General features: G+C 44.0%; 1 protein-coding gene across 4 annotated transcripts in view; it reads left to right on the top strand.

The window, feature by feature from the left end:
• Nucleotides 1-12,470, top strand: part of DPP6 (dipeptidyl peptidase like 6) — an 830,087-nt gene that overhangs the window by 576,554 nt on the left and 241,063 nt on the right. For all 4 annotated transcript variants that reach the window (XM_084787789.1, XM_084787791.1, XM_084787788.1 and 1 more), the window contains exon 4: nt 11,480-11,574. In XM_084787789.1, coding sequence (XP_084643915.1) covers nt 11,480-11,574 — 95 coding nt within the window. The remainder of the gene's footprint in view (nt 1-11,479; nt 11,575-12,470) is intronic.

Here is a 12,470-nt window from a genome sequence, read left to right on the forward strand (position 1 = left end):
ATTTTGCCAAAACCATTTCTGCCAAAGAGACCCTTTTTTCATTTTTAAGGGAAAGGAAAGATTTAAAGGGTCATAATCTTGTGTAAAGTCCATTGTATTGGGTATTGTCACGTGTTGTGTGAGCCCACTGAGAAGCTGCTTCCAGAAGCGAGGTTGTCCCTCCTCTACTTCAGACCCAAGCATGCTTGACTCACAGTGTCCTGCGTGGCCCCTTGTCTGAGGATGAGCTGCCCCCAGCTCTGACAGAGTGACAATATTGTGTGGTTTTGAGTATGCCTCAAAGGAAAGCCATTCCGACAGATGTTACTATTGTTTATAAAAGTGCCAACGGTAGGGAGGAGAAGCTCCAAGTTAAGCCATGCAAAGCTCAGCCATGGAGTGAAGGCTCGTGGGTGGCTGACCACGGCTTACCCAGAAATGCAGACAGTGAGGTGTCTTTCTCAAATTCACAGTTTATTGTTCACACATCATACCTCAGAGAAAAGGAATGAATCTACAACCTAGCAACCTAGCTCGTGGTGCGATACCCAGAGGCAGAGTTTACTTGCCGACAATGAGTGGAGGTGGCACAAGCAGCTTGCAAATCCCACGTCCCAGGGGACAGCAAGCTGACATCCACATACATGTTCACTCATCAGGAAAGGGTGTGTGTGTCAGTGCTGGGGCTGTAACAGTTGCCCTTGAGAACAATGGAGGCTAGCCAATCACAGCCTCAGCTGTGCTTAGCCAGGTCAACCAGGTGCTGGTCATTCAAGGGCCAGAGCTGGGACAGAGCCAGGAAATCCTCATGGGAGATGTGGTGGCTAGAAGGTCCTTTGTTGCTAGAATATGTGACACGTGTAAGCATGTAGGAGACCAGCATCTGCTGAGATGCCTGGGGCCTGGGTTTTGTAGCTCTTCAGAGATTTATCTTGCCCTTGCAGAATTTTTGGTCCCTGATTTCTGATGGGTGCAGGCCATCAGCTCCCAGGCATTAGTGGGTACACCCAGGTGCTTGCTTCTAATGTCATCAGCACCCTCTGATATTGTACTCTCTGATGTCACACCCTCTGGTATCACATCCTCTGATGTCACACCCTCTGATGTTATCACCCTCTGATGTCAGTACCCTCTAATGTCACAACCTCTGATATCAGCACCCTCTGACATCACCCTCTGATGTCAGCACCCTCTGATGTCACACTCTCTGATAGCAGCACCCTCTGTTGTCAACACTGCATGATGTCACACCCTTTGAGGTCAGCACCCTCTGATGGCAGCATCCTCTGACGTCACACCCTCTGATGGCAGCACACCCTGATGTCATCACCCTCTGCTCCAGGTCATACAGAATATTGTGCTAAAAGGAAATGAGACCCAGCAAGAGGCTGATGGAGCAGTCTACAGTGAGGTGAATGACAACCAGGGCTGGGGTGCAAACACTGGACATGAGGAAGTTGTGATCTGGAAGCTGTAAGAGAGAATAACCAGCACAAGGAGAGGATGCAAAGGCCTCTCTAGCAAGCACCCCCACAGTTCCAGTGGGCCCACAGAGCACCCAGGTGGAAAGACTGAAATCACTTTCACCAAAGGCAGAATATCAATGTCTGACTGAAAATATTCTGCCCCAGAAACAAAGCAGCTTCCACTCAGGAAGAAGAATGTGGGCTCTAGCAGAGGGAGCAAGGACAGTGGGCGGGAGCCAGAGGTTTAAAGTCCATGTTGTCCAGGATATGACCCAAACTTTCCTGACCAACAAAGAGCTGAAGAAAGACTACCCTGCCACCCCCGACCCCGCAGCAACAAAGAATATGAGTCAAGTATGACCCAAAATGAAGCAGAGTTTGGGACCAAGAAAGATGGCTATGTTAAAGAATTGGCACGAGCATGGGTTCAGTGAGCAGAAACTCTGGCAGAGAAATGTGAGGTCTAGATAGGAAAATAGATGTGACAAACACAATGACATTTTCTAAATGAAAACTTGAGTTGGTTGGCTTGATCAGTGAGTGACTGTGGCAAAGGATTGAGATGACCTTGTTGGCAGTGCAGGAGAAATTACCCAGGGCAAATGGGAAAGTGGTGGGGAAGGAGATAGAGATGGCTCAGGAGGGGAAACATAACCACAGGAGTCTGGATTCTCCAGCATGCACATAAGTGCTGAACGGGCATGGTGTTGAACCTGTAATTCCCGAGACAGAACCAATGTGGTAAGCTGTGCAGGTAGACCAGCTGTATCACAAGGCCAAGCTTCAATGGAAAGTCCTCAATTGCCTCGGTGAATGTTGTGGAAGGTAATAGAGGGAGACTCCCTATTTGTACTCATGTACACGGGCATCTGCACACACGTGCACCTCTAAACTAATACACATACCATACACACATACAAACATGGAGAGGGGGGAATAAGAAGCCTGGGAGGTGATATGAAACTCCACAGTGTACATGCAATTAGAAAATTGGAAAACCAGTGGGCTCAGTGGCGCATGCCAGTAATCCCAATGATCTCCACACTCAGAGGCAGGCAGATCTCTCTAAGTTCAAGGCCAGCCTGGTCTATAAAGAAAGCCCAGGACAGCCAAGGCTACACAGAGAAACCCTGTCTCAAAAAAAACAAAAAAAGAAGGAAGGAAGGAAGGAAGGAAGGCAGGTAGGAAGGAATATAGATAGATAGATAGATGATAGATAGATAGATAGATAGATAGATAGATAGATAAAATTGGAAAACCAGAAGGAAAGGAGGTGAGTTTTTTAAAAATGCATACTCAGCAAAAGTGATTCAGGCATGTCTTAGTTACTTTCCTATAGTCATGAAGAGACATGATGACCAAGGTAACTTACCAAAGAAAGCACTTAATTTGAGCTTATAGTTTAAGAGGGTGAGACCAGTTTTTTTTTTTAACTCTGTATGGGTGGTGTCATATTTGAACCTATCAGTGATCGCAAGTAGCTCATTGAGGAAAGAAGAGGATGTGCCTGCCACAGTCACCTGCTAAAGGTTAACTTGATGTGTGACTTTGAGGCCTTTTAACTGTATGCAGTTTGATAAAGTTTTGTCTGTCTTGGGAATTTATTTAACCCAGGACCTCCTGAGTGCTTTTTAAAAATCTAAGTTTGAAGGACTTTGGTATAGTTGTGCCCCATTTTCTGTATAGAAGTATTTGCTCGTATGTGTGAGGCCCTCTTTCATCTCCCCAGGACCACATAAACTACATGTAGAACTTGTTCATGCCCATGTTCTCTGTAAGATCACACCATAAGTTCAAGACCAGACTGGGTTACAGATTTTATTTGTATTCTAAATATCTGTGATATGTCTGACAAATATGACATTAACTCTTCTGTGGATTAAAGTAGACTTTTGAATTTGCAGAAAGAGAGGGGCGGGGCAATGAGTCCATGCCCATCATGGTAGGAAGCATGGGAGCAGGCAAGCGGGCATGGCCCTGAGCAGCACATCAAAGCTTCCATCCTGCTCACCACACTGGAGAGAAAGAGAGAGAACTGGGCCAAACACCGGCTTTTGAAGACTTGAAGGCCATGTCCTCCAACAAGGCCACACTTCTTAATCCTTCCCAAACAATTCCACCAACTGTGCACCAAGAATTTAAACAGAACCTCTAGGGGTCACTCTCAGGGGGTGACGGAAGATGCTCATTTTCAGAGACCAGGTTCAGGAGCCCATCGGAAGGTCATGTTGGGCCTGCTGAAACCAACACAAAAGCAAGAACAGAAGTGGCACAGGGAACCAGGAAATAGTCCATTCAGTGGCTGCCTTCCTGTTAGAAGTTCAGCCACAAGAGAGTGGAACAAAACTTCAAAACTAGAAAGAAAGAAAGAAAGAAAGAGAGAGAGAGAGAGAGAAACTAAAACTATCAACCTGGAAATCTGTATTCAGAGAATCTCTCAAAAATATACTGAAAAAGAAAGCATTTTCAGAAAAGATAGACAAGCATGTTGCCAGCGAAGCCACATAACCAGAGACTATAAGAAATTCTTCAAAAACAAGAAACGGTGCTCAATGGGAACCCGGGACTGTCACTAGCATCAGGCAGCATCAGAAGTAAGAAAGAACAGATGCAGCATGGGGTGACTTTATCATGACTTTTCACCTTAACATATCTTGCAATAGGCAAAAATAGTAACATTGTCTCATGGAAAGTGGGAAGTGCATAGCGTACATGACAGCTGCAATAAGATGGCACTAGACGGGTCCTGAAGGCTCAACGGATTTCTCCATTTCATAAGACATAGAGTTTGCCAGCTGGAAAGAGATAAAAGCTTGTAGTACAGTTGCTAGGGAAGCCACTGCCAAGGTACTGCAATAAAATGCAGCTAAAATTGGTAAATAGAGACACTTTTTATCTTGTTGCCAAGCCACTTGCTTGTGGTTTTGCTGTTGGTGTTGTGGTTTCTAGGGTCTTACCCAAAAAGCATTGCCCAAGCCAATGTCTTACTATTTCCTCCCCATTTTTCTTTCCTTTCTAAATTTATTTATTTATTTATTTATTTATTTATTTATTTATTTAGTGTGTGTGTGTGTGTGTGTGTGTGTGTGTGTGTGTGTCCAGAAGATCAGATCCAATGAAGGTGGACTTCGTGGCAGTTATGAGCTCCCTAATGTGGATACTGAGAATCAAACTCAGGTCCTCTGGAAGAGCATCAGGGTCTCCTAACTGCTGGAGCCATCTCTCCAGCTCCCTCTATGTTTTCTTGCAGAAGTTTGAAGGTTTTAGAGTTTATGTGTAGGTTCTACTCTATTTTGAGCTGGGTTTTTTGCATGCAGTGTGGAGCGTTGGGTTTCATCCTTCTGCATGTGGAAATCCAGGTTTCACCTTTGTCAAAAATCAATTGAGAACCCAGGCATACCAGGCATGGTGGCGCACGCCTTTAATCTCAGTACTCTGGAGACAGAGGCAGGCAGATCACTGTGAGTTCGAGGCCAGCTTGGCCAGAACAACACAGAGAAACCCTGTCTTAAAAAAAGAAGCAACTAAGAATAACTATGTGGGTGTTACTGAAATTTCTATCCTGTTATATTGGCTGGCTTCATTGGTTTATACTTTTGTGTCAACACCATAGTGTTTTCACTATACCTGATTTGATATAGGTTTTTAAATAGGGGTGTAGTGCCCTCAGCTTTGTGCATTTTTATTTAGCATTGGCTTGGCAACTTGAGGTCCTCTGTGGCTCTCAGGAATGTGTGATTGTTTTTCTACTTCTGTGAAAAAAAAAGACATTGATACATCCGTCAATCACTTTGAGTAGTATGGAGTGAATAGTGACAATTCAGCATGCTGAAGTGTGTGAGATTAGTGTCTGGAGGGCTGACTCAGTGGCTCAGAGTGCTTGCTGCTTACTCATGAGAATTAGAGTCTTCTTCCCAGCAACGGTATGAGGGGTGGCTCACCAATTCCTGTAACTCAAGCTCCATGGGCTCTGATGCTCTCTTCTGTCCTCTGTGGGAACATCTGCACATACATGTATCTATGTACTCACACAGACACATGCATAAGTAAAATAAACCTTTTTAAATGGTAAGACTAGGGGTTGGAGAAATGCCTTGGCAGGTAGAGCATATGCTGCTCTTCCAGGGGACCTGAGCTCAGTTTCAGCACTCACGCTGGACAGCTCACAACCTCCTGCAACTACAGCTCCAGGAAACCCAACGTACTCTTCTGCCCTCCACTAGCACGCACACATAGACATGCGCTCACAAAGACACACAACACACACATAGACAAAACAAAAGTATATCTTAAAAAATATGTGAGATGCATCTTCTGCTACCAATAGAAAGAAATTGTTAGCTTTGGTACTGCTTTTTGAAAGAGTGGGGAATATTACACCAAAGACCCAGTGATTATTCTCAAAAAGCTAGAAAAAGAAGACCACGTTAAGGCTAAAGTAAACAAAATAAAAAGAGATAGAGAAGAAAGTAGCTGAATCATGAAGTCAAGTACTGAGCTGGAAAAGATGTTGTCCAAATGGTACTCTTTGCAAAGGTGAATAAAACCAATGAGTATCTACAATCTGGAGGATAGAAAGCACACAAACTGTCCTTTACAGATACACCAAGGCTGTAGCTGCTGCCCTGTTATCCTATGATGTTATAAGCTACCAACTTCCTAAAAGATAATCAAATAGTACTAGGAGCAAAGTTTATACTGCTAGACTCAAAATAAGTGAGCCCAAAATATAACACACTGGCATCCAAGGATCACTACAGTAGCAGAAACAAGAGTCTACTGACCTGTCCTCCTCCCCAAAACAAGATGCCAAGGAACTCTACAGCTTGCTTTAAAAACAAGCCCTAAGCTCAATCCAGAAGTGCCTCCCTGACATGCACAGAAAAGGAGTGATCCTATGAAGACCTGAGGGCTCAAAGGAGGACAGGTGCACACAGATTGTCACTGTGCAATTGTGCTCCCTTAGTACCATCTTGTCTTCCACCCTTGCCCACTTTCCATCAGCCCCAAGCATAGCAAGACACAAGCTTCCCCCATTTCTCTGATTTATCTCTGAGGTGTCTTGTTCCAATAAAACTCTCTTTTTAAAAATTAATTTGTCCACCTTTCCCTTGTTCATCTGTTTTTTGTTGTGGATGAGAACCACCCTACATTATTTTTAAAACATATACATACTCTATCATGTGAATAGTTTTCTTGAGTGAGTGACTCACATTATCAAAACAGATGGAAGAAAAAGTAGAAAATGTAAATAGCTCTGTATCTGTTGAAGAACTTAAGTTGGGGATCTGGAACCTTCTAGCAAGAAAACCTGAGGCCCAGATGATATCCAAACTGCATGTGTTCATAGTAGAGCTGGTCCGAAACTTCCCAAATTATGTTATGAAGACAATAATCCTTTTACTCCAGAGCCACACAACCTGAGCCCTAGATAAAAGAAACAACACTAACCATTGTCCACCATGATCCCAGATGCAAGATCCTGAACCAAGCATCGTAGGACTGAAATCAAGACTCTGGGAAGCAGCACATGACAGGGAGTGCTGTGGGCCTGGCCCTGTCAGTGCATCTAAAAACACAACATACTGGGTTAACGAACACTCACACAGTGACTTCAGTGCTGGAGGGTCAGCATTCTGTAATAGTCAACAACCTTTCAACACAAGGACCTCTCAACAACTGAGCAATAGAAACTAGCAAACCCGGACTCTCAAGCTCAATGGTGACATGCCGACCCTACCTAACATCAAGCATAAAACACACATGCCTCTTCAAGCCTCTCTGGCATTGTATGAATTTCTGATGAGGTCACCAGGACTGAACAGAAAGGCATCTGCCCTGTGTTACGTGACCTGGTTTTAGAAGTGAAAACCCTCTTCGGGAATATTTTTATTTTCAATGGACTAGAACTAAAACTTACACTCAGTAAAGCAACAATAATGAAAATTATTATTATATTTGATCCATAAAAGTAACCAAATTATGATATTATAAAATGGCAGAAAGTTTGGAGCTGATGTATTAGGTGATGATCAAAATCCATCTACTGAAAGTGACTAATATAGACCCAACCCTGAGAAGGTGGAAGGGAATTGTTGTCGACCTCAGTTGAAGAATTGCCTCCCGGAGATTGGGCTGTGGTGATATTTATGAGACATTTTCTTGACTAGTTGCTGATGTGGAAGGGCTTACTCACTACTGGAGGTGCCACTCAGGAGGGCAATCTTAGACAAGAAGCAAGCCACAGGGAGCAGGCCAGGAAGCACGCTCCTGCCTCCAGGTTTTTGCCTGGAGTTCTTTTCCTGACCTCCCTCCATGGTGGACTATGGGCTGTAAGATGTAATGAGTACTTTCCTCCTCAAGCTGTGCTTGGTAATGGTAATTATTATCGTAGCAACAGAAAAGTAACTAGGACGCTAATATCCCTCCTCCCCCAGTGCCACATCATCATGATGTACATTAATGTAAACAGTTCGGCACGTCCACATGTGCTCTAGACTCCACAGATGAGAGAAATCACAGGGCGTTTGTCTTCCTGAATCTTACTTATATAGCACTTAATATAATGATCTCCAGATTGTCCCTGGTCCCATTGCATAATTGAAGGAAATTGTCTTTAGTAAACCCATCATTATATATAATGAATATGTCAAGAGTAAAATATTTTAAAATGCTAAAGTGCAAGAAAAAGGAAAAGAACCACAATTGCCGTGGCGGCAGCAGCAGTCCTCTTGATGAACTAAGCATCTGTTGCTATAGTGTCCTCATCCTGAGTGCTTTTTTCCCGTGTGGGTACTTCAAAGCTTCTCAGAAAAGTAAGGGTGTAGGCTGGACAACACACCTGAGGAAAGGCAAGACAAAGTTTCGGGCTTTAGACACTTTGACCCAAGACTTCCTGGAAGTCTACGAAAGCCATCACAAGGTGACGTTGACAGAGGGACAGACACAGGCGATGAGATGGAATAGAAAGCCACAAGAAAAGCCTGCAGGTAAAGGGCAGCTAGCATGGCGTTCACTGCAGGGACTAGCAAAGACACAGTAGACAGTGAGGACCCACACCCCAGGTTGTTCTCCAACCTACATACCCACGCTGTGGCACACGCGTGCCTGAACTCACATGCCTGAATGCACACGTGCACACATGCCTATCATGCACAGGAGCACACTCTTAGACAAGTAAGCATACACAGATTTTTAAACATCTCTTACACACCGCAGTGTGGTGCCACGCAGGATGAGGCAGCTCACTAATGCTCACACAAGAACAGCACATCAGACCTTAGCAACGCAAAGGTTGCTGGTGAAACTTTGAGATCACAGGGCTTATCACTTAGAGACTGATGACCTCAGCATTTCCTGGGACAGTTGTGGGTGTAAACAGATCAAATTCAACCTTTGCTTCATACCACAAACAAGTCCTTTCCTTGCAAGCTAAAGCCTCATTTTTTGAAAGGAAAAATAAAAAATGCTCCAGAAAACAGACACTTATTTTCATTCTGTTCTTATTAACCTGAATCAGTTATACATAATAATGGATTTAATTTCAATTTTTCATATATATACATATATACATATATATATATATTATACACTGCATTTTGATCATGTTTGCCCCTATTCCCCTCTTGTGTCCCTACTCCTCCTTTTCTCTGATTTCCAGACTATTCACCTTCTTCTCTTGCGTCTTTTGCTTTTTTTTTCCTTTGGCAGTTTTTGGGGTTTTGTTGTTACTGTTGTTGTTGTTATTGTTATTGTTGTTGTTGTTGTTTTATCATACAGATTTATTGAGCAGGTATGGAGATAGCCTCCCTACAGAGGTAGAGGTTCTTAGAACACAGCCCGCACCAGTGTGGACAGGGTTAAAGTCACTGTTAGGGACTCTCCCCTGTGCATAGGCACTGTCATAGCTTCCAAGGCAGGTTCTGCTCGCACCTGTATACTCTTTAGACAGATTCATCCATTTGGGGCCTGAGAGATGGCTCGGTGGTTAAGAATGCTTGCTGATCTTGCAAAGGACCTGAGTCCAGTTCCCAGCTTCCACATTAGATAGTGTACAAGCACCTGGACCTCCATCTTTAGGGGATCTGACACCCTCTTCCGCTCTCTGGACATTCCCACACATACATATAAAATATTAAAGGGATAATTTTTTTAAAAAAAATACACTCATTGTGAAAGCTAGAACATGAACAGAAATGGGTTTGTGTCAAATTAAGTGGTGACCCCCTTTTGCAGGCTTCTTATAGAGCCGATATGCAGCTTCCTGAGCTGCTTTTCTACGTGGAAGGAAACATTAACATTTGTCACGTAAGACTAACAACACTGTGAAGATGCCAGCAGGTAAAAGTCTCATGGTTTGCTTGCTCCAGAGAGGAAAATAGGAATTGTTTGGCACTTAGCAGGAAGCATTGTCAGGACAACAAAGGGAAACTGCCACCCACACATCTGTCTGTACCCTCAGCCCCAAACTCTCAACTCTAATTTGCATAATGCATGCAGCAGATGGCATTAGAAGCAAGCAGGCTATGACAGTTTGCAATGGAGAACGTTTCCTTTTCCCTGTATCCTTAATGTACTTCCTTCTCAAATTGGTACAATCCTCTGTGTGGTGCTTTTCAGCCAACTATTTGGTGTAAAATGCCTTTACCATCCAATCGGTTCAGCACTGCCAGCTTCACTCAGAAGGGTGTTCATTCCCTGTCTCCATGCTGGGCCCTGCCTTTCCATCCACAGTCCCACCCTGGGGAAACTGTACCTGCATTCCCCCTGCAAGCACAGATTTGCATCCACCTGTGGTTTGTTATTGTCCAGGGTTGGGGGAGGGGGGTGTTGTGCATGTGGGTACATACGTACACAGGTGTGGATCTGGGGGTGCTGTCCGCCCTGTTATTAGAGACAGGGTCTCTCACTAACCTGAAACTCACTGAGTAGACTGGCTAGCCAGTGAGCCATGGGAATCTCCCTGTCTTTGCCACTCAAGTGCCGGGATTAGACCCAAGTACCTCCATTCCCAACATTTTTTGGTAGAACTGGGAACCAAACTCAGGACCTCATACTTTCAAAGCAAGCATTCTACCCACTGAGCCATCTCCCTAGCCCCTACTTATCAAATTTCTAAGGGAATGATTGGAATTTGGAAAGACCAGAGTCACTGACAGCCGGAGATAGATTGAAAAGATGTCTATGGCAGAAAACTGGGGAACCTTTCTAGAGTTACACCAGGAGCTTGTAAAATAAAAGGAAAGCTGGCTTTCAGGCTGTGGCCACAGGTAACCTCAGGTTCAGGAGACTGTCAGCTCCTTTGCTACTGACTATCTTACTTCTCTCTTGGTGTCTCTACTCTATATGTCCTACCCAAGGAAGGCCTGCATGTCCTCAAACTCAGCACATGCATGCATTGCTGTAGGCACTACTTTTTGTGTGGGTAGGAGAGAAAGAAGATGAGTGGAGAGATGGAGTGTAGACTTCCTTACACTTAGTTCTGGCTGGTTAGGGTCATCAGTTTCTTTGAGAAAATGTCAATCTCAGTCATCGGGATGCCCAGTCCAGCAACAGTAAATGGCAAACACAGAAGCAGGAAGAACAAGCAGCCTTCTTCCTCCTCTGTCCCCAAAACCTTCCCCCCCGCCTCTCTCTCTCTCTCTCTCTCTCTGGGCTCTGATATTTATAACCCTCTCTGAGTCCTCAAAATTAAACAGTCTCCAGCTGGCAAAGACGACCCCCACACAAGGCTGTTATCAGCTGTGGATAAGCTAAGGCAGTCCCATACCCCACGCTAGGGATTAAAACAAAAACATGTTTACATAACATAACTGATTTTTAAAACAAAACAAAATTTCCACCACACATTGCTGTCTGTGCAGAGCAGACAGAGATGAACATCCCTGGAGGCCACACTGCAGAGCGGGAAGCAGGCACTGCACTTAAAAGGCCCCTCTCTGCGATGAACTGCACAATTTATTTCACACACGTCCATCAAATACTGAGGCGGGTTTCTGGATGGTTCATGTTTCTTTTCTCTTTCCCTCTTGTAGATAAAGAATTCATCTACAGAGAACGGAAAGGGAACGTCATACTGCGGAACGTTGAAACAAATAATTCCACAGTGTTAATAGAAGGCAAAAAAATTGTAAGTACTCTGTCTAATGGCCAGGATAATTTCAGAGTAATTTTTTTTCTCTCCTGCAAGTCAATAAAGCAGAAAATGACTTTAGGTTTCAACTTTCAGTTGAGCCGAGGAGAAGCATTAACTTGTAATACTGCTGGCTGAGCAACTAAAGATAATGGGGAATTGAAAGCACAGTAATTTAATAAGTTGAAAGCCTGCTTTCTTTTGGGGTCCTAAAAAATTCTTCCACAGGTGTTGGAAGCAAGTGTTGCATATCAAGTATAATTGAAAGATAAAGTCCGAAGGCGCTCACACATTTACAGAACAATCGAAATAAAACCCACAGAATAATACTTCAAGAGAACCTGCTCGATCTTATTAAAAAAAAAAAACCAAAACAAAACTCTCCTGCTTGCTCAGGGAATATTGCCTTAGGCTCCATGGCTGTGTCATGATAAAGAGTTTTGGCTACGTTAGGGGTTTTTATGGTTTAAGATAAGTACTAAGCCGGTCTGAAAGCATCACGTTTTCAGACAGAAAGACTTGTTTTGGACTTGTGTGTGAAGATACTAGTAACGCTGACGGAGGTTCACTACCAGAAACTATCAAAAGGGAATTGTCTTTGTTTCTTTGTTTACAGTAGACTCAGGCTTAGTCTTAGGGGAAGGGTCTCTGCAAACCTGAAGACTGATCATTTTCTGGCCTCATTCCCTTGGGGAATAAAAGGAGAAAGCAAAGGTGAACACATGAATAGTGAAAACCGGAAATGGCTGAACTTCCAGGTCAGAGAGCTGATAAAAAAAAAAAAGCTGGGGTGAAACTCAGGCCTGAGAAAGAACCTCAGGCTGCTAGAAGTCGGGCAGGAAGAGCAGTAGAAAAGGCCAGTCAGCCCCAGAGACGTCACAGGCAGATGAGAC

Source organism: Acomys minous (assembly GCF_964271855.1).
Source record: "Acomys minous genome assembly, chromosome: 6".
NCBI classification, from domain to species: domain Eukaryota; kingdom Metazoa; phylum Chordata; class Mammalia; order Rodentia; family Muridae; genus Acomys; species Acomys minous.